The sequence below is a fragment of the Simochromis diagramma genome, unplaced genomic scaffold, assembly GCF_900408965.1.
Source record: "Simochromis diagramma unplaced genomic scaffold, fSimDia1.1 OVJJ01000545.1, whole genome shotgun sequence".
Classification (NCBI taxonomy): domain Eukaryota; kingdom Metazoa; phylum Chordata; class Actinopteri; order Cichliformes; family Cichlidae; genus Simochromis; species Simochromis diagramma.
Window position 1 is genome coordinate 3,332,441 of NW_024387371.1, and position 27,763 is coordinate 3,360,203.

The 27,763-nt window shown below is 40.8% G+C and overlaps 1 protein-coding gene across 7 annotated transcripts in view; it reads left to right on the top strand.

Moving 5' to 3' along the window:
* LOC120719028 (IQ motif and SEC7 domain-containing protein 1-like) overlaps positions 1-27,763 on the top strand; it is a 96,245-nt gene that overhangs the window by 55,898 nt on the left and 12,584 nt on the right. For 5 of the 7 annotated variants that reach the window (XM_040007865.1, XM_040007872.1, XM_040007866.1 and 2 more), the window contains 6 exons: positions 23,612-23,891; positions 24,118-25,394; positions 26,033-26,194; positions 26,534-26,656; positions 27,076-27,242; positions 27,501-27,640. In XM_040007865.1, coding sequence (XP_039863799.1) covers positions 23,612-23,891; positions 24,118-25,394; positions 26,033-26,194; positions 26,534-26,656; positions 27,076-27,242; positions 27,501-27,640 — 2,149 coding nt within the window. Of the gene's footprint in view, positions 1-16,310; positions 16,913-20,076; positions 23,151-23,611; positions 23,892-24,117; positions 25,395-26,032; positions 26,195-26,533; positions 26,657-27,075; positions 27,243-27,500; positions 27,641-27,763 lie in introns of those variants that run through there. The other 2 variants (XM_040007871.1, XM_040007867.1) reach the window with 2 other exon arrangements.

Sequence of the window (27,763 nt, forward strand, 5' to 3'; positions counted from 1 at the left end):
TAAGGAAAAAGGAGGCTTGCAGCAGATGAAATACCCCCCACATAGCCCTGATCCTAACGTCACCGAGTCTACCTGTGATATATGACGGTGCATGAATAATCAGGCCATTTCACAATGGCAAGTCTCCATGACAGTCATAGCATGTTCAAACTTGAAAACTTGGAACCTAAAATGTGGGCGCTTGTCCACAAAATGCGATCTAAGAATATCAGTTGTTAATTTATATTTAAACATGTATCTAATTTTGAACTTCTGAAGATTTAAATCTAAAGTATACGACCTTAGGTTCTGTTTGTGCTGCTAAGCACTCAAGAAGAGTTTTTTATTTTTTTAAAAAAAAGACAATTTGCTGTTTGTGACCTAATCTACATGATAGAGGTTGGATTTCAAAGTCACACTGATGCAGAAATTCTATTGTCTGCAAATTGTCATGTTTGATGGATCTCTTTGCACAAGTATCATGCATGGATTATATTCATTTGCACATAAACAGCTGTGTGTGCCACAGACGAGCAGTCGCTCATATTAGACTATTTTCAAGGCTGCTTGAAATGTTTCTCAAGGTCACATGCATTCTTGGCGCATTGTAGTTCAGTGTCTGTGCAGTAGAATCCTTGTGGAGTAAGACGTGTAGTGATTATTTATTTACCATTTATTTAAATAAACATTAACCTTATACACTAAAGATTCATTATAAAATGTGACAAACTTCAGTGCATATTTGTAAAGATATTTATTAGCTGGCCATGTGTGTAATTCTTTAGACAGAACCTACCCCAAATAAGTTCTTACTCCTTAAATTATGAATATAACCAAGAAAAAATGAACAGCACAGGTAGGTGGATCTTTCGCGAATGGGTTATTGATAACCATTTGCTTTGCTCAGGCGATGCATGCATGTCTGATTACATCATGACTCTTTTAGCTGTGACACTGTAGACACCAGGGAGCATTTGATCTCGCTGTTTCTATGTCAAAGTGTGTGACGACGGGAGCATTATTTATTTAATGTCTGTGGATCTGGAGCTTGTCAGTGATGCCTCCTCAATCCACAGTGGATTTTCACGGGACAGAGTACTGAAAGGAAACTCTGCGGAGTGTATTCTGACTGAACTGTGATGCTAACCTGCAGCGCTTCGTGATAGGTAAAGAGGACCTTAATACTTGGAACGTGAGGTTAACTAGGTGTTTCAGACATGAGCCTAGTGTTAGCTGGCAGGCGGGAAACGAGAGCAGACACTGACCTCTCTGTTGGTTCCCTGCTTTGGCATACTGACTATAAGACAAGTTGGGTCTATTTGGGGGGGGGTTGTAATGGAAAAGCAGCAACCTGCCAGCACGAGCTTGCAGTTCCACTGCGGTGAGGGTAGTGAAAAAAGAAAAAGAAAAAACCCTCCCGGGTGGAAAAGCTTAGACGTGTCTAGGATAGAAGCCGTATTCTGTTCAAAAATGTCACAATGACGAAGACGTGAACAGGCTGTTATTGTTAATAAGAGGTTCTCTAGTTGCAGTTAGTCTAATGGCTTCCACATTTGGTGTTCAGTGTATTAAAGTGAGAGTAACATTTCTTTTATAATGGTTGATATTGGTCCTGATGACTTACATCTATGGCATTTGCTGATCTGAGTGCCCCATCTTTGAACGTTCTGAAATATTAAGAAGTAGTGCGATGAAGAGTTGACACGACTGTAAAACATTTTTTCCGGTTTATTTCTTCTATTAAAAACTTTATTTTTCCCCTGAAGCTTGACAAAATGCTTGTATCTACTAGAAAACTGGTTCCGACTGCTTCTCTTTGTATAGTTGACCATAAAAAGACCTTGATGCATTACTTTGTTCAGTTTCGTTTCAGTATTGATGTCTAAAGGTGTCTTTTTCCGATCGGTGCTTAAGTTGGAGTAAGTATCCACATATTGCTGAATAATTTAGAATCATGTCTTTACCGGAGGGACATCATATTGTGTGAAAAGTTTTATTCCCTTCATTATTTCTGAAATTCATATAATCATTTGTAAGAGTTTGGTCACCCCGCTGTGCTGAGTAGATGTTTGATCATGACAGTAATAGATGGGTATATGTGCTATAGGCTCTCACTGTCTGTTCACCTTCTATTGCTGCAGGGCTGCAACATTATGGGAGAATATATTCGGGAACATTGCCTGTGCTGCAGTATCTACACTGCTCATGTTAAGCCGTGCAGCTTTTGAAATGCTAATAAGCAAGTTTGTTTACTCTAATGCTTAAGAAAGCTTCCCTCTGGAGACACATTTCACGTTCAGTGTTTACTGGGGTGTCTGATGTGGAAAAGGCACTAAACAGAAATGCATTGGGGGAAAAAAAGTGCGATGTTTCTAGAATGTCTCCCAGTTTCCCTTTTTTTCTGTACTTTATGTGTGTGATTAAAGCAGGGCCAAAATATGTGTTACCTCTGCTCTGCTCTTTGTGATCAGTCGGGGACAGCGAGAGCTCAGAGAAGCACAGTCGCTGTCGCTTTCTGTGGCTTTTTTTTTTTTTTTTTTTTTTTTTTTTTTTGCTGTTGTACTACTTTTGATGACATATTCCTTTGCATCTCTTCACAGCGCCTGCCTGGAGAATAATGAGCATGTGTGCTGTATTAACTTATGTAATGGCAAGCAAGAGGAGGGGTGAGTTTGGGGGGGCAGTGAAGGAGGAGGGGGAAGAGAAGAGTGATGAGCTCATGCTGCTGCACTGCAGCTCTTATAGACACACTCTGCATTTTGTGGTCTTTTTTTGTTTGTTTTTTAGCCATGTGTTATTGCGCATGCACATATGCATTCATGCAGGCTTATTTTGTGTGCATCGGGCCGACTGATTCACTTTCAAAAATAGAGCATATGTAGAATGAAAAAGAGCAGATCATAATTTTGTAATTAGAATTTAGCGTTCTGTTGCAGGCTGCCATCCATGCTTTTTATAACTTTATTGAAATATTGCCACTTTTTTATTGATAACTGATGATGAGGGAGAGACAGGAAATGGGGAAGAAAGTAAGGACTGACATTCAGTAAGTGGTTCCGCCAGCTGGTGTTCGAACCTGCAAGTCTGTCCTCAGAAGATTAGTGGTATGCGCTCTCAGCTCGATCATGTGCCTGTGGTTTCATATTTTCATCGCTTAGCTCTGGCGGTGCTTTGCTATGAATGGGAATTGGCATGTGCACACTGTTCTTTACCTGCATCACCGTTGGTCCAGAGAGCTGAAGCTCAGCTGTGAACAAGCTGAGCCTCCTGAGCTCAGGCTGACTATTGGTGCTAATCCACAAACTCTTTTCAGCAACAAAGCAGACTTGCATTATCCAGAGTTAATGCCAGAAATGAGCAAGGTGGGGAAGGGTCAAAGGATGAGAGAGGGGGGGGGGGGGGGGGGGGGGTGTTAAAATGGCACGTCAGTGCATTTGCTCTATAAAACAGAGTGGTTCCTTTGGGGGCTTTTAGCTCTTCAAGGTTTTCAATGTCATATTATAAGAATACAAATTAGATGTGCCACATAACGCTCTCTGTATACTATGTGTTGTTTTCACCAATTAATATTTGATTATATACTTTATTAATCTTATTGCTTGTGTGTGAGCATGATTTGTCGAATTAGCACATGTCCCTGCACGAGAGTGAAATAAGCATGTTGTCAGGGAGGCTGGGACTGCGACTGGTAAACGGTCATTAAAGTTAAATGTTTATCTTGGTTGGGCTCATTGGTTTGGACTGTTTAAATGGAGGTTATTTTGTTTTCTTATTTCACACACACATACACATATCTTCAGCATCTTTTAAAGGTATGGACAGTGGGTTTTTGTTTTTTTTGGGTTTTTTTTGGTTGCTTTTTTTTTTTTTTCCTGTCAGCCTTAGCTGTTGCCTTGACAACTGGCCTCGGAGATCTGTGCACGTGCACGTAATTGTGATAAATCCTGATTTCAATCTATGAGAAACCATCCACAGAGACCTGTATCATTCAGTGCCCATCATAGTAGGAGTAGTACTATATATATATTTTGGTTTTAATTATTTTGCAACATGAAAGCGCATAGAAACAACTAAGAGATGCACGTTGAAGCATTTATCTATAATACCTACCATAACACATTCTAATAATCAACACTGTTATTGCTCTGTAAAAGGAAAACCCTGAAAATGGACAGTTTGAAGCATTTAATATATACAATGATTTGCTTAGCAACTTGTTACGAAAATTTTTTTGATCATTATCATTATCAATCTGCTTTTAAATTTAGTTTATTTTTGTTTTTTAAGCTGTCGGTGTTTTACAGTCACACTAGAAATCATTCATTCTCAATAAACAAGGACCGGTCATGTCAAATAGATCAAACTTTTCTCCTCATGAAGACATGTACATGTCTGCCTGCAGCTTAAATAAGCTCCCTTGGGAGCTGAGTAATTTCCACTCCCTCGGTTTGTGTAGCCTTTGCTCTAAATTCTTTATATATACACTTTTTCCTCTTTTTGTAGCATCCTTCCCTCTGCTGTTCTACTTTACATCAACTTTTTTCCTCCCCCGTCTTGATAAAGATGAGTGGGATGCTTTTAATCAGTCATATATCCCTAAGCACAGCATCATTCTTTGTACAGTGGACTGTACACCAGCACCATCTGTTGGTAGAAAGACTTCAGGACAGAGAAAAGCCTCAAGGACTAAGAAAATCTCCTGCGACTACTTGATAGAGGTCTTATGTTAATCTCCCTCCCACTGTGTGGATAGTCCGTGGGTTTGGCTGCATTCTCTATGAAGAAAGTGAGAAACGGTCAGAGTTGCCTGCCTGTTAATGGGCGCAGAGTCATACTAGTCGGGCTTTCCGCTGTGAGTAAGTCAAGTGCAGAGAGCTAAGAAATTAAACAATGGGAGATATTACGAGTCATATAAATGAGTGGACCTGAATTCCACTGTGAGTCATCGCAGAAGGGAGAAAAGACAAATTAAGGCAGATGGGGGCTCTTGCTTTGTCTGGAGTCCCACAGCGGCTACTGTAGCCTTATAGCCTGTTTCTCTGGCTTTTCTCCCAGATTGCTGATACTGAGCTTTACTACCAAGGCTTACTTAACTGTTTCATATTATCTGGAAGATTAAAAATATAAAAAATAACCTCTTTTTTTTTGTTGATGAAATTGATTTGTCCTGATTTGATTTTCTTCTAAATAAAGAAAGCTGAGGTCATTTTTTTATTTATTTATTTTTTGGCCCCTTTGCGTTTTTCCCCATTGACACACTTTAAGAAAAAAAAAAAGAGAAATCATATATATAATTTATTTATTTATTTATTTATATTTTTGATGGAAAAATGCAGGAAACCAAAGCACATGAACCATGGAGAAACGGAGCCTTATCCCTCAATGTGAGATGCTACAGTGTTTCTTATCCCATATAAGGAGGACACATGAAACATGTGACATAATCTGAATAGAATTCTTATTTTTGCATCAGAATTGAAGGCACTCTTAGACGACCTGTTATCTAACTAGAAATGCTCTGGCTGTCTGAGGATGTGTTCTGGTTGAGAGCTCAGATTTACCCTTTGGCAACACCATGTGTCCTAAAGAGAAGAGGGCAAAAAGGGAAAAAAGGAGAAAAAAAAATCAGTGACCTTGTAGAGCTGTAACACGCAGGCTCCACACATGCCCCCACTGATTTACAGACATCAACCCAGCAGCTGAATAAATGACCACAGACCATTGCAGAGGCATTTTTGGATGGGAGAGTGAGAAGACAGCTGATGCTAGAGAGAGAGAGGGGCTGACTAAAGGAAGAAAGAAGGGCAGAGATTCAAAGAAACTGAGGCTGTGAGGGACAAAGCTAAGTGAAGCTGATGATTGAGGCAGGGGGGAGGGTGCGCAGTGTGCGGAGAGCCTCCTCTATTCATTGACGTTTAGGAGAATGTGCTGATTAGTGGAAAGTACATCATTCAGATGGAGGTTCCTAGTCCCCCGTGTATGACTGGAGACTGGGAACAAAAACATGCAGCTTTCCAGTAACCACGGTCACCTTAACTTTCTCTAAAGCAGCAGTTTGTCATCAGAGCCTGGCTCTGGTTTGATACTGTATGGACCAGCCTGGAGACAGATGTGTGGAGGTAGGTGGGCTCTGGTCTGCAGGTGCGTGTGAGTGCGGTATATCTGGATGTGAAGTGCAGGTTCAAGCTGTTTACATATTGTCCAGCTGTCCAGCAGCGTGTCAGGCTGGTTTGCATGCACGATCAATCATGAATTACTGACAAATTTGTTTAAAAAATATTTAAACGATTGAAAATCTATTTGTGAGAATTGTTTGTTTGTTTGGTTTTTTTTGGGGGGGGGGGTATCACGGACGATTGTTCTGTTAAAACAAGCTACTGGTATGTGCAGATATAATATCGGGCTGTATGAAACTGAACTGTAATAATTCATTTATGCAGACATTTAAGCTCTATATGTATGGAGAGTATATGAAATAGAGCTGTAGCTGCTGCACTGTAGTTTGGCAGTACTCTAATGCGCTTTACTCTCTTCTTACTTGGTGTCTTATTTACAAAGTGCATATTCAACCTCTTTAAGATTCGTGATACATTTAAAAAAAAAAAAAAAAAAAAAAAAAAAAAAAGGATTTGCCATCTGTTTGCCATCTTTCTGATTTCCACCTTTTTACCAGTGAAGACTTTTTCTCACCAGGCTGAGTCTCAGCACATTCCTGCTGATTGTCTCCTTCATAAGGCACATCCTGTTGATGTATTTTCAACCTATAGGCTGCCGTTCTGTTTTTTTCCATGTGTTTGCGAGGGGCCTGTGCGCTTTGTCCACTCGCACATCTTCTCGTTAGTCCTCTTAACAGAATGGATGCTTTGGTGAGGACATCATTAGAACCTATTAGATGCACTGACCATGACACTGCGTGTCCCTCCCTCAGTCTTATACAAAACAGAGCTGCACTGTACTCCGTGTATGCAGACTTTGCATTTTCCCTACATCGCACGCAACTCAAACCTTCCTCTGTCTTCCCTCAGTCCATTTATATCCCTGCCCTGTGTTTACATGCTTTCACATCACATGTATTGTTATCATTCTGTCCCCTCACAGGATGCTGCTGACTTATTGTATAGCAGATAAAATTCAAAATTCCCTTCTGGGACAATTAGGCATGGTACAGCTGCTATGAATCTCAATGGCTTTTTAGTACACAGAATTTCTTGGTGTTTCATCATCGAATGCACGCTAATTTCAAAAAATGGTGAACTGGCTTTTCTAAAAATGCTATTCATTATTCTTGTCCACATGGGAAACCATTAAAATATGAAAACAAAGCATTTCTTCTTCTTTTTTTTTTTAACATGAAGCAGAAACACATCATGTGGAAGAATTTACCTTATGTTGGCCAGATGTTTATGTACTTGAACAAAAGGTTTAGCCGACAACAATATGACCCGTCACACTCGCAGTGGCCCTCCTGTGGAACTCAAAGCATTAAGACTGAGCTGTAAGTGCTCTGCTCCAAACACGTAAACAGATTATAGAAGTATCTCATCCTGTTATCATGGCTGGTTTGAGGATGTTATGTCCCTCCCTCTGGAATGGCTCCTCTCAGCTGTTACTGCAGGATTGTTGTAGTAGGCTGAACAGTTTACTCAAAGTTTAAGTGAGGGGGTTGACCTTATTTTACACAGTGGATTTGTTGAACAGCAGGAATGACAAAGTACACCGAAAGCTGACATTGACAGTTCCCTTCAGTATAATGAAAGCCGTCACAGTGTCTGCATTTCTGTGTAGTTACCTAAACTGTGCTCAAAGTTTCAACAAAGCACTTTATCCTTGAAGTCTACCAAATGAATCTGAATCAACAGTCACTCCAGTTACTGGAATTGTAGAAAATTATCAAATTTAATACACCAACATGACCTAACTTGTCATAAAAGCTTCTGTATGATGTGTTTTATTACCCTGAGTGTGACATAGACACGTGACTCCAGACCTGGAAATAAGTTTGTCAGTTTTACACGTGCAAAATTCTGTCTGCTTCTCTTTGCTGTAGCCTAAATATTCATTTTTTCCCATATATTGGCCAAAGTTCTGCCAGGCCAGTATTTTTTATTATTATTATTTTTAAATTTAAAAAAAAAAGGGAAATGAACTCCACCAAAAGAGAAAACATTCTCCTCTGGACCATGTTGATTTTTATGTCAATCACAGATCCATGTGGGTGTGAGAATTACTTTCCACTGATACAGCCTCCTGCTTGTTATTGACCCTGGAGGCTATAAGGAAGTTCAGCTGATTAAAATTTGTCTGACAGAATTAGTCTGTTCTTTATTCAATAAAAAGAACACCAAACCAGCATGTTGAGACACTTCAGTCTTCTAGTTACACCCTTGAGTTCTCAAGGAAAAAAAGGATTCCAAAAAGAACTTGAAATAGAGAAACATCCTTTCTGCCTTCTTATATTTCTACACCCTTGTCCAAACCTGTTTATCTTGGAAACATGCATCATGGAAAAAAGAATGACTCAAGGTTAAAAAAAACAAAACAAAAACATCTGGTATCTTTATTTCTAATGCTGACGAGCTGACGTGTCTTGACATTATTGTCATATTTGATAAAAAGAGCCAACTCCATTAAACGTTAGCATTTTGTCCTGTGGGCTCAGAAAACCAACCAGGGGCTTCTAATAAGTAATTGACGGGTTACAGATCGATGTACCCTGAAGCATACAGAGACATATTTTGAGTCCATAAGACTGAAAGCTTTATGGACTAAAAATCCAGCCTCCAAGGACAGGTAGCAGACAAATTTACAATTTTGTTTTAAAATAAACCTTTTCCTTTAAAATGACAGGAATTTGTCTGTTCCAAGCATTGTGGTCATGCACGACACGGCTGGCTGTCTCTTCTGTATCTTACTCCTAAAGGACCGGTTGTTATTGACTTCCAATGTGAGTTCATAGCTGTCAAATATGCTTTGATTGTGTGCAAATTAAATGGAACCCAAACACCATTAACCACTGTCGGTGTCGGGTAGTTTGTCACTGAGATGGCAAATTTAATCCATAGCTTGCGCCCATGTGTGACCTCCTTTTCTTGTAAAATGCTTTGGCACCATCTCAAGCGGAGGTTACAGGAGGCATTTAGAGAAATGAAACAATAAACACGGTGCTGCATAACTGCTCCTCTCAAAAAATCTCTATCGCTCTGTAAAAGCCGGGCCTCGTGTCCCAGCCAGACTGCCTGAATGGAGTATATGTAGAAGCATAAGATCTGCTGACATGCACCCACCGGGTCTTGTGGAAATGTGGTATGAATGGAACTTGCACATTCAGGATATCTTGTTCCACTGTGGAATATGTCAACATGAATCCATTTCTCAGCACTCTCGTGACCTGCACAAAAGGTTTTCTCAGCTTCCTTTTTACGTTTGTGAGGAAAAGGAACATAGATTGAGAATGCGTTATCTCTGCGCTTTTGTTCTGTGATTGATTGCTTCCTGGTTGTCTCTGGCTCTGGGGGGGGGAAAAAAAGAATCATGGCCACTTAGTCATTTTTCAACTTTTATAACTTTTGAACCTTAGGCTCATTGTCAAGATATGAAAACTTTGACATGTGTGTCTCTACGAATCTATAAAGAGGACAGGTGGGGATCATGAATTATTTCTTTTTTAATTCTGCTCCCATTGTTGAGGTGCTTTCAGCTGTGGCTTTTAATTAATATTTAAATACGACTGATTAAGTTTTCATTACGGCAGGGAAAAGCTCTCATAACATGTAAACCAATCTTGAGTTTTCTCATGTTAATTCTGTGGCTGATCTGGTGTTTCTGCTTAGATGTGCAAAGTTTTTGAAAAAAGGGGAAAAAGAAAAAGTTAACAGTCAGGATTTCCTTTGACAGCTGGGATCCTGATACAGCAATCCTTTCAGTACTGCTCAAACCTCCTGCCTCTTAGAGACTAAAACGATCAATGCAAGACGTTTGCACTCAGTGAACTTGTACTAGCAAATACATTTAGATATTTTTCCCCAGGGCATTAACAAATATTTCTTGTTGTTTGATCTGTGGTTTTTTGTTTTTTTTTTTGTTTTGTTTTTTATTGTTTTGCTTAATTTCTCTTGTCAGTGCTGTGGTTAGGTTGATTAGAATGGAGCTAAGCTTGAAAGTGCATTAATCTTTCGAGTAAGAGCTCCTCTGTGGCATGACTTGATTGAAGCTTATTCACAGTATTTGCACACTAGATACAGTGTAGATACTCTTAGCTGCCTTCATTTCCCCACATCTGTATTCAGTTCTCCGGTTTTCTTTTTTCTCCTGAAATAACATTGGGTTTCCTGAATGATTCCTTCCCTGTCAGCCTAATGAGGGGCATTAAAATGAAATACATTTTACGCTTTCACTTCCAAGTGGAGCAGAATCTGAAAGGCGTAAAGAAGCAGACATGAGAGAAGCCGCCTTTACATGATGTGCCAATGCAAACAATGGCTTGTGCCAGTGTATATGGCAGAGTGGGAAGGAGCTCCTCAGGGCACCTCGAGGCTTAGTCGTAGTGTTTATGCTGTGGGCTTCGGGTGCCATGGAGGCGCAGTTTGCTTTGCTTTTGTGAAGGGCAGCAAAGCATGGCAAGAAACTGGAGTCTTGACTGGGGAGTTCAGGGCTGTTGGAAAACAAAGTGAGGCAAGCTCTGGTAAAGCTATTAGACAGCTGTGCGCGAAGAGGTGAATTTTCGTGGAATGTAAGCAGTCTGAGTTTTATAGGAATGCAGAGATTTCAATCTGCATCTCCTCACTGTATCTGTATCTCTTCAATCTCAATCATCTTCTGCATAAAATAAGCAACTTATGTAGACTATTTTAAATAAACAGTTTTTCTTTATTGATGCTGAATCGTACATTTGAAAAGAGACTCTGATTCAAAACCTTCCATGCAATTAGCATGTGTCTTCACTAGACACTTAATTATACTACAATCACCTCTAAGCCACAACATCATTTCTTGCTTGACTGCTAATGAAATCTTGTGAGAGATTGGAATGATTGAGCAACACAACGTGTTCAAGATCATCAGCTATTTAATCAGATCTCTGTTGCTGTCGGCAATGAATGGGATCTGATTGAAACAGCAATTATTATCATTGTAAGCCTTGAAGTCAATTTACCCAGTTCAATGATGTGACTTAGCTCATGGCTCCAAAATGATTGCACTGAGAGATACACATGTATGCTCAAAAGTGCATGCACAAGTAGTTATTTTAGGAACACGTTTGGTTTATGTCAAATGATGGATTATATTATATATATATATATATATATATATATATATATATATATATATATATATATATATATATATATATATATATATATATATATATATATATATATATATATATATATATATATATATATATATATATATATATATATATATATATCTCTTTAAACAAAACAATCTAAGATAATATTGATAGATGGCTCCACAGAATCATTTCTGGAATCTGTGTAGCACCAGGACGTGATTTTGATAGTGTTTGGCAATAAATCAGGAGTCTGTTTGAAGACTGATTGGCCAGCATGGTGCTGTTAGGAAGACGGATGTTTTAGGAAGGTTGGACACGATATTAGAAATATTTTCTGATATTTGTTGAAGACGTTTAGCCAATCAGTTAAGCCAAAGTTGCTAACACTGCACTGGACAACTTTATACATTCTTAAAATGTGATTCAAAGAAAGGGAAAAAGCTTTGAATATATTTAGAAGTCTATATAAGATATAGGTTACATATATAAGACATCTTCGCTGTGGGGTCTTGCAGCATGCCACAAACTCATCTTTCCTGACCTGTAATGCATTTAAACCGCAGACTGTGTGACTTGAGACAGGTCTGCTGCTGCCTCAAATAGATTATTGCACAAACCCCTCCCCATCCGAAAAAGCTGGTTTGTTACATCCCGGTGCCTTTGAATAACCCACCACCCTCCTGATATGCAGCTGTGACAAACATGTCTGACCCCAGTTGTCCTGAATGACATCATCAACCGCATATCTGCCCCCAGACCTAATGTGCATCTTTAAGGGAACATATAGTATCATATCTAACCAGTGGGTGGCGATGTCACTCTGAGAGCCCATTGTGGACTGGGTCCAATCATTGCAAAGCCTCTGTCGGGTCTGTTTTATCGTTCTGGTGGCAGTGCTGTGCTCCTGCGGTCATCACGACCGCCATGAGTATTTATACCCGCTGTGGCTTATGTCACATTTACAGTCATGGCTGCTCTGAGTACCACTCTGTTTTCCAGTTGACCTCAAGATTTCACGGTGTCACTAAAAAACGCTGCACATCAATGCACTACAAAGAAACCGATAATGAGATGATATCAGCAGGGCATTCATTGGCCATTCTCCTGATGTGTATTCTTTCTCTTGTTCTTCACAGCTTTGTCTCACTCGGAGTGTTTACCAGAGCGTGTCACCTCACATGGGTCTATTTTTAGCAGGGGAGAAATGTGCTGTAGTATGTGTCCCTGATGGGTGGAGCTAACGTTAAGAGCTTTGGAGAAATACAGTAGCTGGTAATGGAGTGAGCTGAAAGGGGAAATATTGTTACTGGACAAAGGGGGCCTGCTTCTAATAATGGTTACAGCACAAAAGACACCACCTCTATTTATATTTTAACTGAGAGGGAGAGGGCATCTTCAAGCAGACAAGATGATTTTGAAGTGATGTGTTAGTGTAGTTCTTTTTTTTCCGATTTTATTTTAATGCAGACACAAAAAAAGAGTACAAAAGCATGTGGCTGGTTTTATATAGTAAAGATTTGTTTTAGTTATCAGTGTCGTCTTGTGACCTGTGCCCGACTGCTGATCACAAGTTTCCTCCATTCATATTTCAAAGCTAGAGACTCCACCTGACCTGCATGTCTTTAAAATGTAAGAAGAAACCAGAGGACACCCACACAAACACAAAGAGACCAAAGAAAAACTCTAACCAAGAAGAAGTAAACCTTAGACCTTCTTTCCTTGTACGAGCAGGCCCAAAGTCATTAAATTGTTCTCAGCATGCTGGCACATTTGTAATTTAGATCAGTGCATTTTTGGAAAAAGCCACTCTGTTGAAATATTTTTTTTGAAACCACTATCATCTTCGCCCACATGTGATGCTATAGGCAGGAGCGTAGCATAAAACTGCATGCAGCAGAAATGGATCCTAAACTTCTGGCTCATGCTTTAAAAATTACCTGCCTGTACTGCTTCATTTTTTACATATTTAAACTCGTGCATTCATTCAGTTGTTCGTGGATTAAGGCTAAGCAATCTGTTGGAGCATTTATTGGCTGTGCATCGTGACCTCCTAGCTAACTGTTCCTCCCTGCATCCATCCTTAATGATAATCTAAGGTAAAGTGGTATGAATATTCTCATGTAAATAAACAAGGAAGTGAATATTTTTGAAAAATGTCTCACTAAAGCTTCGAAGAATAATGAAGCAAGCCTGCTTTTTCACCAGGATTTTGTTTACTCTTGCTACTGGTCAGCCTGTCGCCAGACAATTTTCAGTAAGAGTTCAAAAGAATCTCACAATGTACTTACAGTTAGAGGAAAGGATATGGTAAATTAAAAAGTCATCTCTCCCAAAGCCTTCAGTTTTTGTTTGCATCTGGATGCATTACTGCAACAATATGCAAACAGGGAAAAAGAAAAGCCTCACAGACATCACTTGCCACTGATGATCTTTGATCATTCCCATAGGATCCCACAGGCAACACATCTGCTCCAGCTTTGCTGCCAGGATGTGATGAACAGATTCTGCATATCCTTTAATTACTTCTATTTCAGCTCTATTTAAACATCTGCTGCCAGACCCTCCTTATGCACAGAAATTCTTTGTTCCTGAGAATTTACAGTGGAATGATGTGTTTTTTGTTTTGTTTTTGGGTTTTTTTGCCCCCTATACAAAGTTCTCTGTTCACAAAACTATCCCAGGCCACTACATCTCATTTAGTATGCTGTTGTATCAAACTATGACATCAGCCTGTTCTAATTGTTTCCAGACCAGGCGAAGGCTGAGTTTTCATTTTATTTTCCGTTTCTTAGCGCAGGTCTCAGTCGCTCAGCATCCAGCAAAAGCAGATAATGAGTAACGATGCATGATGTCATGTAGACAGAGCACCGTCTGCCAAACTTGTGACCAAGTTTCCAGGAAGCTATCACTTTTCCCCCCCCCTGTCGTTTCTTTTGCTTTCTTTTCTTCTGCTCTGCCTTTTTTCATTCTCTTTGCAGTTGGAAAGTCCGTGTTTTTCTTTGCCTGATACTCAGGTACTACATCTGTGGGAAGCATTTGATAAAGCTGTAGGTATGTTGACCGCTTGGGGCCTGTTGGGACTGGTCCCCTGTTTTCTGTAGTTAGCTTTCTTTTTACTCTGAGACAAGAAAGGGAAGGAAAAGAAGGGAGGGTTTGGATTTGGAGGAGAGTGATAGAGTAGGAGCTGAAATGCAGAGAGACCATATGTATTGAGTTGGAGAAATACAGTTTTATGAGCGGAGAGTGGGCCTCTGCTTGGAATTCTCAATGACATCATTTTGGAGCAAAGCGTTGTGCAGCCAGGGCTCGGGAGATGGAGTGGGCCTTCACCAGACGGGACGACTAGACTGGGTTGTAACACTAGAGGAGGAGAGAGACGTGGAGGCAGGCAGACAGGGAACATTACACAGGACAGCTAGGTTTGTGAAAACTTTTACAGCCCAGTTTTACCTGGAATACCTCTAATTAGATCATTTCAGCATAACCCTCCTTGATGCCTAAACTGACGTTACCCCTGTGCCCCATGATGAAACAGTCATAATATACTTGAGGTTGATACGCATCGTGCGCTCGCCTTCAAAATGAGACCACAATATTACTTCATATCGCAGTCAAAAACAAATAAACTCTAGTTAGCGGCTCCCTGTGGTCCACTGTGTGGGGAAGAGAAAACAAAGCATCTGCTGGGGCAAATATCTAAAATCATGCACATATTTCCAAACTAAATGCCTGCATCTGTGTTTGTGTCTTGGGTGAAGTGTGACAAAATGGAGTAATGAGGATGTCAGATTTATTACAGGGAGGTCTTAAATTGCTTTTGTTCCCATTTTTGTTTATGGTGTGTTTGCGTGATAGGTGAGTTCTGTAAATTGAGTCAACTATCTTGCAGCTCCATAAGGCATTAGCAGCTGTAGCCGCCACAGTACGGGTCAAGGTCTCAAACTGAAATAGACCAGTTGGCCGGTTACTGTCTGTCTGCTTGCCTTTCTGCACATACTCATTGTGACTGAGTCACACGTTGCAAGTAAGTCTCCCCTGCTGTGATCCATGACACATGTTGAGATACACTTGCTTTTTCTCCTTAAGTAACCCTTTCTTATGCTTTTGTCTCTCATTCTGCATCTTTCATTTGAAGCCTCAGATGAAAACAGTTCGGACAAGGTGATCATTTTAGGGGTTCGGGTCTGTAATTAGAAGAATTCAGGATCCCTCTCTTTTACAGACTGGTGTGGACGCCTCTGTGGATGATTGGTGTCCCTGTAAACTGGCTCCATGTGGGAGTCATTCTCCTCCGTTTCCTGTGCCTGTTGTCATTAGATAGAAAATACCTTTGGCTTGGGGGCAGTTTACTCCAACCCCCTTTTCTCAGAGGGGTGATTAGTCTCTGCCCTGTCTCAACAACACTGTGAAGTCCAGAGACAAGACACCATCACAGTTTGTGTGTTTGGGGCTTGGTGAGGTTTGCGCTGATGGTGCAGTACGAGGGGAATTTCATGCAGTGTGTAACACTATCCATGAAGCAGTGTTTGTTTCAAGGTGAGTGAAAATTGAAGACATAAAGATACACAATAGAAGCTGTGTATCTTTATCTGTTGTGATTTTCTGCAGCGAAAGACACCGAATCTGTAGCCCTTTTCTTAGTGCACATCTTAACAGTCACTGCTCAGCCCTGAAAGGCTCTATTAATAGAGGCGCTCTCTTTTATTTGCAGTCGCTACCAAGTCAGTCCTTTTCCTTTTGTGTAAAAAGAGCTAACAAAAGATCCTGACATTCAAACACTCCAAACCCTGTTTCCTTCAACCACTCTCTTTTTTTTTTTTTTTTTTTTCTCCTCATACTTTGTTTACCCATTTCTCTCTGTTCCATCTCACTCCTATTTTTCTACTATATGCACTTAACTCAGCTGCCACTCTCTTACCCTCCCTCCTGGCTTTTTTTTTTTTTTTTTTTTTTTTTTTTTTTTTTTTTTTTTAGTGCGTTGGTTTATCTTTTATTCCCAGCTGTCGCTCTCTCAGTCTCTCCTTTTCATGTCTTTACACTTTGATAGCGTGCCTGAAAAACATGACTTTCTTTTCCACGTCGCCTCCTCTCTGGTCATGTGTGTCCCTTTCTTGCATGATAAGTGTTTCATCTCCATCTCTCTCTCTTCCTGCCCAGCTACAAAGCCTCCACACTTTCACACCCCCTTCCCAGCACCCCGCCCTCTTCCATACCGCTCGGGCCCTGGCAGAAACTCACACTCCCCTGTCTCATAGCCTCCACCCCCCTTAAACTCCTACCAGCCCCGCGCACTGACGACAGAGAGGAAGAAAGAGAAAAAGAAAGGGCTCCATTTGACTGTCAAAGATTGCAGACTGCCACTTAGTACTGACCATGCACGCCTACCATCTATAGGAAACTGCTATCACAAGGCAACGAAATGAAAACGTCTGTAAGTGGCAGAGATCTACAAGCTGTAGCAGATGGCAGTTTTGAGTTGTGTCTGTCTTTTAGAGGAGCCTTTTAGGGAGCACTGGGGACTGGTGAGGAGATCTGCTAATGTTTGGAGTACATCTTCTTACAAGTGCTGGCCAGCATGTGGTGTTTGCAGTGTAATTCAGAGAAGACCCAGTCACTGCTGGAGCTGGAGCTGAATAGCTGGTAAGAGTAATAGGAGAGTGTACACTGTGCTTGATTTAATGTGTGAGTGTGTGTGTGTTGTCATTGAATGAGGATACACCTGGCTGCTAACCCTCATAAGCCTGTGTTTAATAAACACAGGAGAGGAAGAGAGCTGCTATGAGTTTGAATCATTCACCGTGTTCCAGGACTCCATTTATGATTTCACACGATCCTCTTATAATGAGGGCAGTAATGTAAAGCTTTGCACTTTAAATGACTGACTTTTAAAGTGTTGTCTGCATTTCCAGCTTTGACTCCATTCTAATTAAAAACAGATCATGCCCTCCCTGTGCGTCATTGTATGCCTGTGCTATCATAATATGTTTAGTCTTACTGTACAGAATCCATCTGAGTTGGATTGTTCCCCCTCCGCTCCGTTGAAGGGCATTCCTGTGGTGTGTCGTGGCCCTCCCACTTACTTGGCCACGGCTGTGTGCTCTTTCATAGCTCTGTCTTCAAGGGCAGGTGCTGAGCGTAGTGCTGGAGGACAGCTTAATGATTCATCACTGAAACATAATGACAGTGGCTCAGTTGTTGTTTTTGTTGTTGCTGAATCTTGACATGAGGGGGGAGGATGGATGATCAGACAGAACCAGGACTGTTAGTTACTGCGTGAGAGTAATATTGACTTTAGATTTCCTTAAGCAACAAGTCATTCAGTGGCATGTACAAACCATCAAATTACTCATCATACTGGCAGTGGCGTATGTTTCAGTTTGCTACTGTATACTTTTTTTTTTTCATTATTGTGTGGACATTAAGTGGCACCTGATGAATGATTGCATACCTGTAATCAGCAAGCTTGATGCAAATAGAAAGGAACTTGAAGATTGTCCTCCACCAAGGCAATACCCAATTCAGCTTAGTTATCAAAAGGCTCTGCCTCAGCTCTCTCCTTGGCAGAGAAATGAAAAGCTGCTTTTCCGGTATTAATAGGAATTTTACTGTTGCTAATTATCCTCAATTGGCTATGGTTGTAGTTTTCAAAACAAAGGAAAAATGTACTTGTTTTCTCGGGTATAGCTATTTAATACCCTTGGTTCTGATAACATTAGATGGCAAATCGCAGTCTGAAATATATAAAGACAGTCAGATCCTAAAACTCTCATTCTGAATGATACAACTTACAGTAGTTGACAGCCACGAGGCTTATGAGACTCCAGTTGACTATATACTGTCTGCTGCAAACTGTCAGGAGCATTACTGTCAGTCTGCTGGCCAGAGCAGCGTTCCAGCTCGTAGCTTTGTCCAACTGTAAATCCCCAACTTGCTCGTGTGTGTGTGTGTGTGTGTGTGTGTGTGTGTGTGTGTGTGTGTGTGTGTGTTTTTAGAGCAGCTAAAAAAAGTAATTCATTAGTCCAATTATTGGTACTGAAATGACATATAGTGTTTTCTGGCAATTCGAGCTTTTAATGCTGGGCTTCATCATTATGCCTCTGTGTGGTCTGCGAGACCTTTTACCTGAAAAGTTTATTCCATCACATCTGTGTGCAGTGAGATCTGGTGTGTGCATCTGTATTTATGAGCTCTCTGAGTTGCTTTCAAAAGAGGGAAAAACATCTGCTTTTGTTGTGCTTGGAGCGCATGCTGTCACTGCATGTGGGGTGTGCGGTGCGGTATGGAAGCGCTGTTTCGTTTTATTAGAAGGGTCACTTCACAGCCTCTGTTCAGATACACACATACAGAAATATATTTCTATAAATGGTAAGGTCCTACAAAGAAGCTACAGAAGAAAAGTAACTTTTTTTTTAAATCAGATTTGACCTTCCTCTGTAACTTTACAGGTACTGTAATTTAATATATAACAATGTCTAGATTGTTCCCCAGCAACAATGTTTTCAAACATACATGAGTCTTTTCTCTGCACATGCTAACACTTTAAGAAACTCCCTCATGAGCTGGCTTGCTTTCAATGAAATCTCACTACATTACTTACATGTTTTTAAAGTTGGAAAAATGGCAAAAGTGAGGCCTTGAATGCAATGCTAGTAGAAATATTTTTTCTATGTGTGTATCGCTTTAGTGTTTACAACTGAGTTATGCTTTAGTTCGGTAAACTTCTCTGTGACGTTGCTTGGAAGTTGCGCTAGTTACACACTGCAGCAGTCTCTTCCTTTCTAACTCCAGCCTGTACTTCATTAGCCTTCTGCTATTCCCAGAACTCCTGTAGATGTGACTCCTCTTTTCCGGGATGGAGGAATGTTTCTCCCTCAGGTCCGACTGATGGTACGGGTTGAGGCCTGGGCAGGGGCCTCGGCCTGTTTGTTCAGGATGTGTTTGGAGGAAAGCGAGATTGTCGATTCTCCCCCCCACCACCCCTCCAAATCCCTGGATCCTGTGGCTGAAAATCACTGCCAGCCGTGCTGACGTGCTTATCCATGCCTACATCAGAGCTCATGGAGGGGGGGCTCCTGGTGGATAAAGAGCCAGACGGAGGGACAGTCGGGGCTAATATTGTGAGATCATATTTCAAGGCTTGTACAGTCACTATCAGGAAGTGGTGTGGCGTGACATCACTGCTTCCCCCACCACTCAACAGTGGCTTCCACAATGCTCACATATTAAAGGCCAACATGTATAAAACATTCATTTCAAAGTCATTTGAAGCCGCTTGTATCCACCGAATAATTAATATCTGACTCTGTAATAGTTCTCCCGCTCTTTTTCCCTTTTCCACCAGCCATTTAAGCTTAAAATATCAGTGCAGATGTTAAAATGATGCACTCTCTTCTTATTCCCAGCTTTTTCCCTCCATCACTGGCAGCTGACCTCACTCTGTAGAGTTTTCACTGACTTCTCTTGCAGCAGTACTTTCACTCTCTTTCTTCCATTTGCTTTCACTCAAACACTCTTTGGATGCCAGGTTGGTAAAAAGCAGAGTAGTTATTAACAAAATGTAGTAAAGAAGCTGGCTCACAGGTCTCACCCGGGGAAAATTATTACAGTTAAAGTTTTAACTTTTGCCTTAATATGTTTTTAAATTAATATAATTATTATTTTTCTTTTTAGATGTGCACTGCTGTAATTATTAACGGTGGCATGCATTTTGTGTTTTCAATGATTTCAATTAAACTCAATTCGTTTTACCATCTTATTAGCATAAATTGAAATTTATTTTGGTTCATAAATAATTACAGAAGCAATTAAGCAAAACAATGAAAAGGCAATTATTCCCAAGAAATTGGTACAAAAGAAAATAATTTAAACTGCATTACATAATGATAGCAATACTTTAGTCATCCTAAGAGCTCTGTCAGGTTACTGTTAGCAGGTAAATACTGAGATTAACATTCTAACATTTTCACATTAACAGTGCTAAGCTTAAATAACATCTACGGGGTCTAATGAAGCAGATAAGACACGCAAAGTTGACCTGATAATGGTGCTAGATGAAAATTAGGAGGATCAGTAAAGTCATTAAACTCACTGTGTGTACAAAATGTCATTGCAAGCAACGCAAAAATTAAAATGAGTTGAGCCACCGACCCAAAAATGGACATTGGTGCTGGTTTGACTAAAAATGTTTGTAGACTTTGATTACAAACCATCATTTTGGTATTAAAAGAAAAATGAAGCCAAATGAACTAACAAAGTCTATGTCAGAGAAATGTCACATTTGTTAAATGCCCACTCCTCCTGACTAATGTCCAAATCCCTTGTGTTATCATTACGTTAATTCTTCATTTATCTCAAATGAAGAAATAAAAAAAACAATGACTGCCACCTGCAAGCACACAGTGACAGCACACACGGTGTAATTTTTAACTCCAGGGATGACAGCTTTGACAGATGGTTGGGAACTTTTATCCCAGCTGTGATTATGCAATGAAGTATGATCTTGAATGTGTTTTGCTAGGTACTAGCGTTGTTCCAGCTATGTAAAGGGCAAGTCTGGCTCTGTTGCTGTGCACTGGTCCATACTAAAACACTATGTGTATTTTCTACCCTGAGGGGAGTTGGTAAGCATTTACTTAGCTTGACGTTTCACTGTCTGACTGTGGGTTTGGCTGACCTTGAATGGCTCATCTCCACTCCCTCATAAGTTTACTGGCCATTTTACTAGATACATCTTGCTAATACTTGTTTGAAGCTCCTTTTGCCTTCAGAAATGCCTTAAATATTTGTGCCACAGATACAGCGAAGTGCTGGAGACACCCTCAGAGATTTTGGTCCTTATTGACGTGTTAACACCACACGGTTGCTGCAGAATTGTGAGCTGCAAAACCATGAAGTGGATCTCCTGTTCCACCACATCTCAAATGTGCTCTATTGGTTTAAGATTTAGTGACGATGGAGGCCATTTGAGTACAGTAAACTCATTGTTATGTTTAAGAAACCAGCTTGAGATGATTTGAGCTTTGTGACGTGACACATTAAGCAGCCATCAAAGATGGGTACACTGTGGTCATAAAGGGATGGGCGTGATCAGCCCATTAGTTTGGTAAGCTGTGGTGATTTAACAATGCTCAGTTAAGAAATATCCCCTGTGAAATACCAGTGTGAACCATTGATACAAGAAAGAATGGATCCATGCTTTCATGGTGTTAACACCCCTACCATCTGAATGACCCTCAAACCAGGCACAATTTTTCCACCCATCTCTTTTCTACTTTTGGTGAGGTCATGCAAATTGTAACCTCAGTCTCCTCACAGGAGAGTTGGCTGACAAGAGTAATACCAGTGTGGTCATCTGGTGCTGTAGCCCATCTGCTTCAAGGTTTGTTGTGTAAGTTGTTCAGAGATGCTCTTCTGCGTAACTTGGTTGTAATAAGTAAAAATTTTAGTTACTTTCCCCCTCCTGTCAGCTTGAAGCAGTCTGACCCTCGCTGGATAGTTTTTCCTTTTCAGTTCTCTGTAAATCATAAAGATGGTTGAAAATCCCGGTAGATCAACATTTTATGAAATACTCAGACCAGCCTGTTTGGCACCAACAAGCATCCCACGTTCAAAGTCACTTAAATCTCCTATCTTCCTCATTGTGATACTTAGTTTGAAATTCAAGAGGTTATCTTGGCAGTGTCTGCATGCCTAAACATATTAAGTTGCTTCTACATGATTGGCTGATTAGACATTTTTGAATGGGTGTAGTTATGAAAGTGTCCTATGAGTGTGTTCTTTCCACTTGCATCCAAATGCCATCTTAGTTTGTGGAATTAGGCTGAGTATTTTCGGGATTGTGCTTTTCCTAAAAAATTATTAATGATGGTTTGGCAGCCAAGTGCAATCTGTTTTAATATTTCACTCTAAAATCTTTAGTTGAAAAGCAGTAGTGCTTTTTTGGAGGGGGGCGTTGTTCTCCAAAGCATTTGTGTTGATCTGAAAACTAAGCTGCCTGAAGCCTTTGCAAACATCCATGACTCATATGTTAATCACTAATAATGACTTGCCTTAAGCCTTGCAAGTGTAGTTATTGCAATTTTGAAAACATTTTCAATTTCTGTTGCACTTTCTCTGTTAATCACAAATCTAGGGACATCAAAAGACATGCTGTGGGTTGTAAATCCAGTTCAAATTTCCTAAATGACAAGTATAAACTCAGCTGAGGCAGATATTACATCTGAGCCTCGCTGTCTTTCATTAACCATAAAATCCTCGTGCTGAGCGGGATTACTCGGAAGTCACAAAAAGAGTTTACACTTATATTACAGTACATTTGCCATCTGAACTCTTGAACCAAATTCAGTTCCACTTTTTCGCTTGTGCTCTTTGCTGTGTTTGACAGGCTGTTGCCGAATGTTGATTTCAGGCAGTTCAATAAAGGAAGTAGATGTGTACGCTGCATGGGTGTGTCAAGTCACAGTTCAAACACATTAGGCTGCCAGTGAACTGTGCATTAATCGTATCAGAGGAGAAGGGAAGAAATGTTAGTTGGTGTGATGATAGTTACAGAGCGGGTCGGCACCTCTGAAAGGCATTTCTGTTTTTTGACTGAGGGATCACTGAAGTTATATTTACTCACTCTTCTCCAAACTGGACTTTGTAACGAGAATTGGAACAGAGTGTCGTCGCTACTGCGAATATGATGTAATTCTCCTGGGCCACTGATTGGCCCCTGAGCTGACATAAACCTGGATTTCCTGGAGGATTCTGTGTACTCTGGACTTCATTTGACAGAAAGAATGGTGGACAAGATATGGAGGAAGAGTTGGCATTTTATTGAAAATAGACGGTCTCTTCGTAAGAGGCAGACCTCTAGTGTGGTAGAATGTAAGAGTGAGTGAGTAATCGCTTGTTTTTTGTTCCTTTCTCAGTATTTGTAAAGGAAGCAATTGCACAAGGACTGTGTTACTGCAAATGTATTTTATTTTAGGAGCGGTTATGTGTCTTTTGTGTCTCCTAAATGTGGTACAGCAAAAACTATGACACACTAGTAATTTCTTCTGCGAAATCTATTAGTATCAGACAGCTTTGAATTTAATTAACTGTGGTTTATGCAGTATGTCAGGATCGCATGCCCCAGAAAAGGCTATATTCATTCACACCCATGCTATTGTGCAATACCATATTTCTAATACCATACTTAATTGTATATAATGGATATTTAACTTAAGCTACTCTTTGTTAAGGCATTTTGGGATTGAACTAACCTGATAATATTTAAATCCAGTACTGCCTCAGAGATTTTTCTTTCCTTCTACCGTCTCTAATCATCCATCCATCTCTTTCCTGTCTTTGTAGTGTGGAAGGGGATGCACGGCCCAGTGATAGTGGCCCTTCCTTGGATGGGGGAGCCAGCTATGGCCAGGGTCCCGTGACCCACGGCTCAGCCATCAGCCCCGACCGATTTGACAGCCCACTTTACAGCCACGGGGTCCAGCCTGGGCCTCAGAGGCCCCGACGACCCAAGCTCCAGCACTCACAGTCCATCCTCCGTAAGCAGGCTGAGGAGGAGGCCATCAAGCGGTCCCGATCGCTCTCTGAGAGCTATGAGCTCTCTGCTGACCTCCAGGATAAACAGGTAAAAGACTGTTTTTGACAGAAATTCAAAGAGTCACATGATATCTGTTTTTAAAAAAATCATATATTTTGAATCTTTTCTTGTCAGAAAGCTAGCTGTGTAAAGAACACTTTGTTAGCTTCTAACAGGACATCCACGATGATGACTTTTATAGACCATGTGCAGCTAAGAAAACCAATTAAGTAACCCATGGGTCTTACAGTTAATTTACTTGTGTTTTTGTTAGGTGGAGATGCTAGAGCGCAAATATGGTGGACGATTCATAACTCGACATGCAGCTCGAACCATTCAGACGGCGTTCCGCCAGTATCAGATGAACAAGAACTTTGAACGTCTCAGGAGTTCTATGTCAGAGAACCGTATGTCCAGACGCATTGTACTTTCTAACATGAGGATGCAGCTCTCATTTGAGGGCCCCGAAAAAGTCCACAGCTCATACTTTGAGGGGAGGCAGGTGTCCATGACGGAGGACGGCACCCCGCTGTCCATGGTGCAGTCAGAATGCGGAGATATAGAGGTTCACCAGCAGGCCAACATGGCACACCCTCCACCGCAGGGTGACCTTACAGATGCCATCACAGAGCTGGAGGACGCCTTTTCAAGACAAGTCAAGTCTCTGGCTGAGTCGATAGATGATGCTCTGAACTGTCGCAGCCTTCAGGGGGATGAGGGTCCTGACCCAGAGGCTATCGGCTGCTCCGAGAGACAGGGGGATGTGCAGTATCAGGTGAAGTCCCACCATAGGGCAGCTGGACGGATGCGCGATGAAACGATGGCATCTTATAGCGATGTTACTCTGTTCATCGATGAGGAGGACATGTCCCCTTCTATTGCCTTGTCCAGGTCAGGGGACCAGCCCTCCAGCACAGAATCAGACTTACGGTTGCGGTCAGTTAACTCCTCCCAGGAATACTGGCCTATTGACCCCAAAGATGAGGGTCGTGACACAGACACAAGCTGCCGCAGCACTCCTTCTCTAGAGTGCCAAGAGCAGCGTCTTAGAATGGACCATCTTCCTCTGTTGACCATAGAACCTCCTAGCGATAGCTCCGCAGAGCTCAGCGACCGGTCAGAGCGGAGCACTGTCAAACGGCCACCTGTGTATGAACCTCACGGCCACATTGTAACATCGTCCCAAGCAAGCCCCAAACACATTTCCCATGGGCCCCCACCACGAGCTCCCTCCCGTGACGACGACGCGCCTCTTCGCCACCGCCACAGACAGTTAGAAAGCCACTTGGCTATCAACGGCTCAGCTAACAGACAGAGCAAGTCAGAGTCCGATTTCTCCGATGGGGACAATGACAGCATCAATAGCACATCAAACTCAAATGACACCATTAACTGCAGCTCTGAGTCCTCATCAAGAGACAGCCTGCGAGAGCAGACCCTAAGTAAGCAGACCTACCACAAAGAGACTCGCAACAGCTGGGATTCGCCCATATTCAGCAATGATGTTATCCGGAAGCGACACTACCGCATCGGCCTGAATCTCTTCAACAAGTAGGTACTCTGCTCTGCTGGAGCACATGCTTGACCTGCGTTTATAGTGAAGGCTAAAAACACATGTTGCTGCCATCACTGATGTTTCTTCTGAACTTCATAAATTTTGATCCCTTTATAGTTTTGTTTTGTTTTTTTTAAAGTTAAAAAAATCATTAAAAAATTAATTTTATTAGGAATTAATAAAACTATTCTTAAAAGAAAAATGGAATAGAAAAAAATAATAAACCCACTCAACATGATGAAACTCATATTGAAAAGTACAAACTGTAATACCTCTATTTGTGTTTGACAAACAGCAGTTCTATTGTTTGCTTAGTAAGACTGATCAAACTAAATTGCACCATCACTGCTTTAATATTTCCAGAGATATATTTCTTTCTTAATGAAAGCCTTTCACTCATCTGTATTACTTAGATTTTATCTGACGTAACTACATGACAATAAGATGAGAGGTTTGAAGTGTGTGTGTTTTGTTTTTAGGCCTGTGTCAAAATTTTGGGTAATAACAGTAATATAGATGGATTTTCTAAGAACAAGATTAAGCAGCAGCATATTCTTCTTCCCAGTTTAAAAATGTACCAGCATCTGTCCAGGAATTAAAAACAAACCATCCGGGGACATGTTGAATTTTTCAGGAAGCCAGAAAAGGGCATTCAGTATCTTACTGAGAGAGGATTCATCCCTGACACGCCAGTCGGAGTGGCTCACTTCCTGCTGCAGAGAAAGGGGCTAAGCAGGCAGATGATTGGAGAATTTCTTGGCAATCGACAGAAGCAGTTCAACAGAGATGTCTTGGAGTAAGTATCGCCACAGGAATGATCAAAAAAATATTGTTATTACTGACAGCAACATAATCCAAAGCATACTTAGTTTTGTTTTTTTAAGAAGGAGTGTGGAACATATAAAAACAGTTAAGCAATTGCTCAGAGGATTTACTCAACGAAGATCCCACAGTCTATGAGAGTGACTTATGGCACCAATATGACAAGAATTCACTGACATATCCTCCATGATAGAATCTGGGCCAAACCATCCCTGTTGAGCTACCAGTGAATGAGGATGAGCACAAAAACTGTGGCAGTCTGTGTTTTGATGTATTTGCCTTTTTTCTCTTCATCCCTCTCCTCACATACCAGCTGTGTGGTAGACGAAATGGACTTCCAGGGCATGGAGCTCGACGAAGCCCTGAGGAAATTTCAGAACCACATCCGCGTCCAGGGTGAAGCACAGAAGGTGGAGCGGCTCATTGAGGCTTTCAGGTTGGGGTTTTATGCCGTATATGTAAAAAAAAAAAAAAAAAACTGCAATATAAACTTTTTTTTTTTATTATTTTTGAGAAAGTTTAGTGACCCAATCCTCCTACTGAAAATGGATTTATTTACTATGATCATTAAACCGAGCTGATTCTTAACGACCCCTGTGTATTTCATGTAGTCAAGTGCAGTAAAACATTAGCATTAGTGTTCATAATACTGAAAGCATTTTAATAAACATCATCGGTCTTCCTCACAGCTGTGTCATCTGCATAATTATTGGTTCATAAAGAGAACCGATTTACTTCTGTTTTCTTCAGGCAGTGTTGAAAACATTTCCTCACTCTGACTCGCTTGCATCAAGTTTAGAGTCTGAGTTTTGCTCTTCCTTAACATTACTTAATGCTCCCGTTTTCTATTTTTAGCCAGCGCTACTGCATCTGTAACCCAACAGTAGTGCGGCAGTTTAGGAACCCTGACACCATCTTCATCCTAGCTTTTGCAATCATCCTCCTCAACACCGACATGTACAGCCCCAACGTCAAGCCAGAGAGGAAGATGAAGCTGGAGGACTTTATCAAGAACTTAAGAGGTAACAGAAAACTGTTATTATGAAATACATGTGAAGGCATTATATATAGACCTTAACGGGGCAATAAGTGAAATTCAGCTTCAAAAATAAATTAAACCTTTCACCACATAGGGGCAGAGTAGGTGACCAACCCTTACAATTTGAATCCTCTTTGCTTTATTAATATCTTCTCTCACTATCCTGACCTTTTAAAAAGAAAAAAAATATCCTTTTACTGTTGTTCAAATCCTTCAGGTGTATGTGTACGTTGACTTTCAGGTGTGGATGATGGAGAGGACATACCCCGGGAGACTCTGGTCGGCATATACGAGAGGATTCGTAAACGAGAGCTCAAAACCAACGAAGACCACGTCTCCCAGGTGCAGAAGGTTGAGAAGCTCATTGTGGGAAAGAAACCAGTAAGTTATGTGTTTTTTAATCTTTCTGTCAAGGTCACAAAATTGTTAGTTGGATTTCTTATTTTTCATTTTTATTACAAGGCAAGACATCACAGACCAGGACATATCCTTTACCCTCTCCTA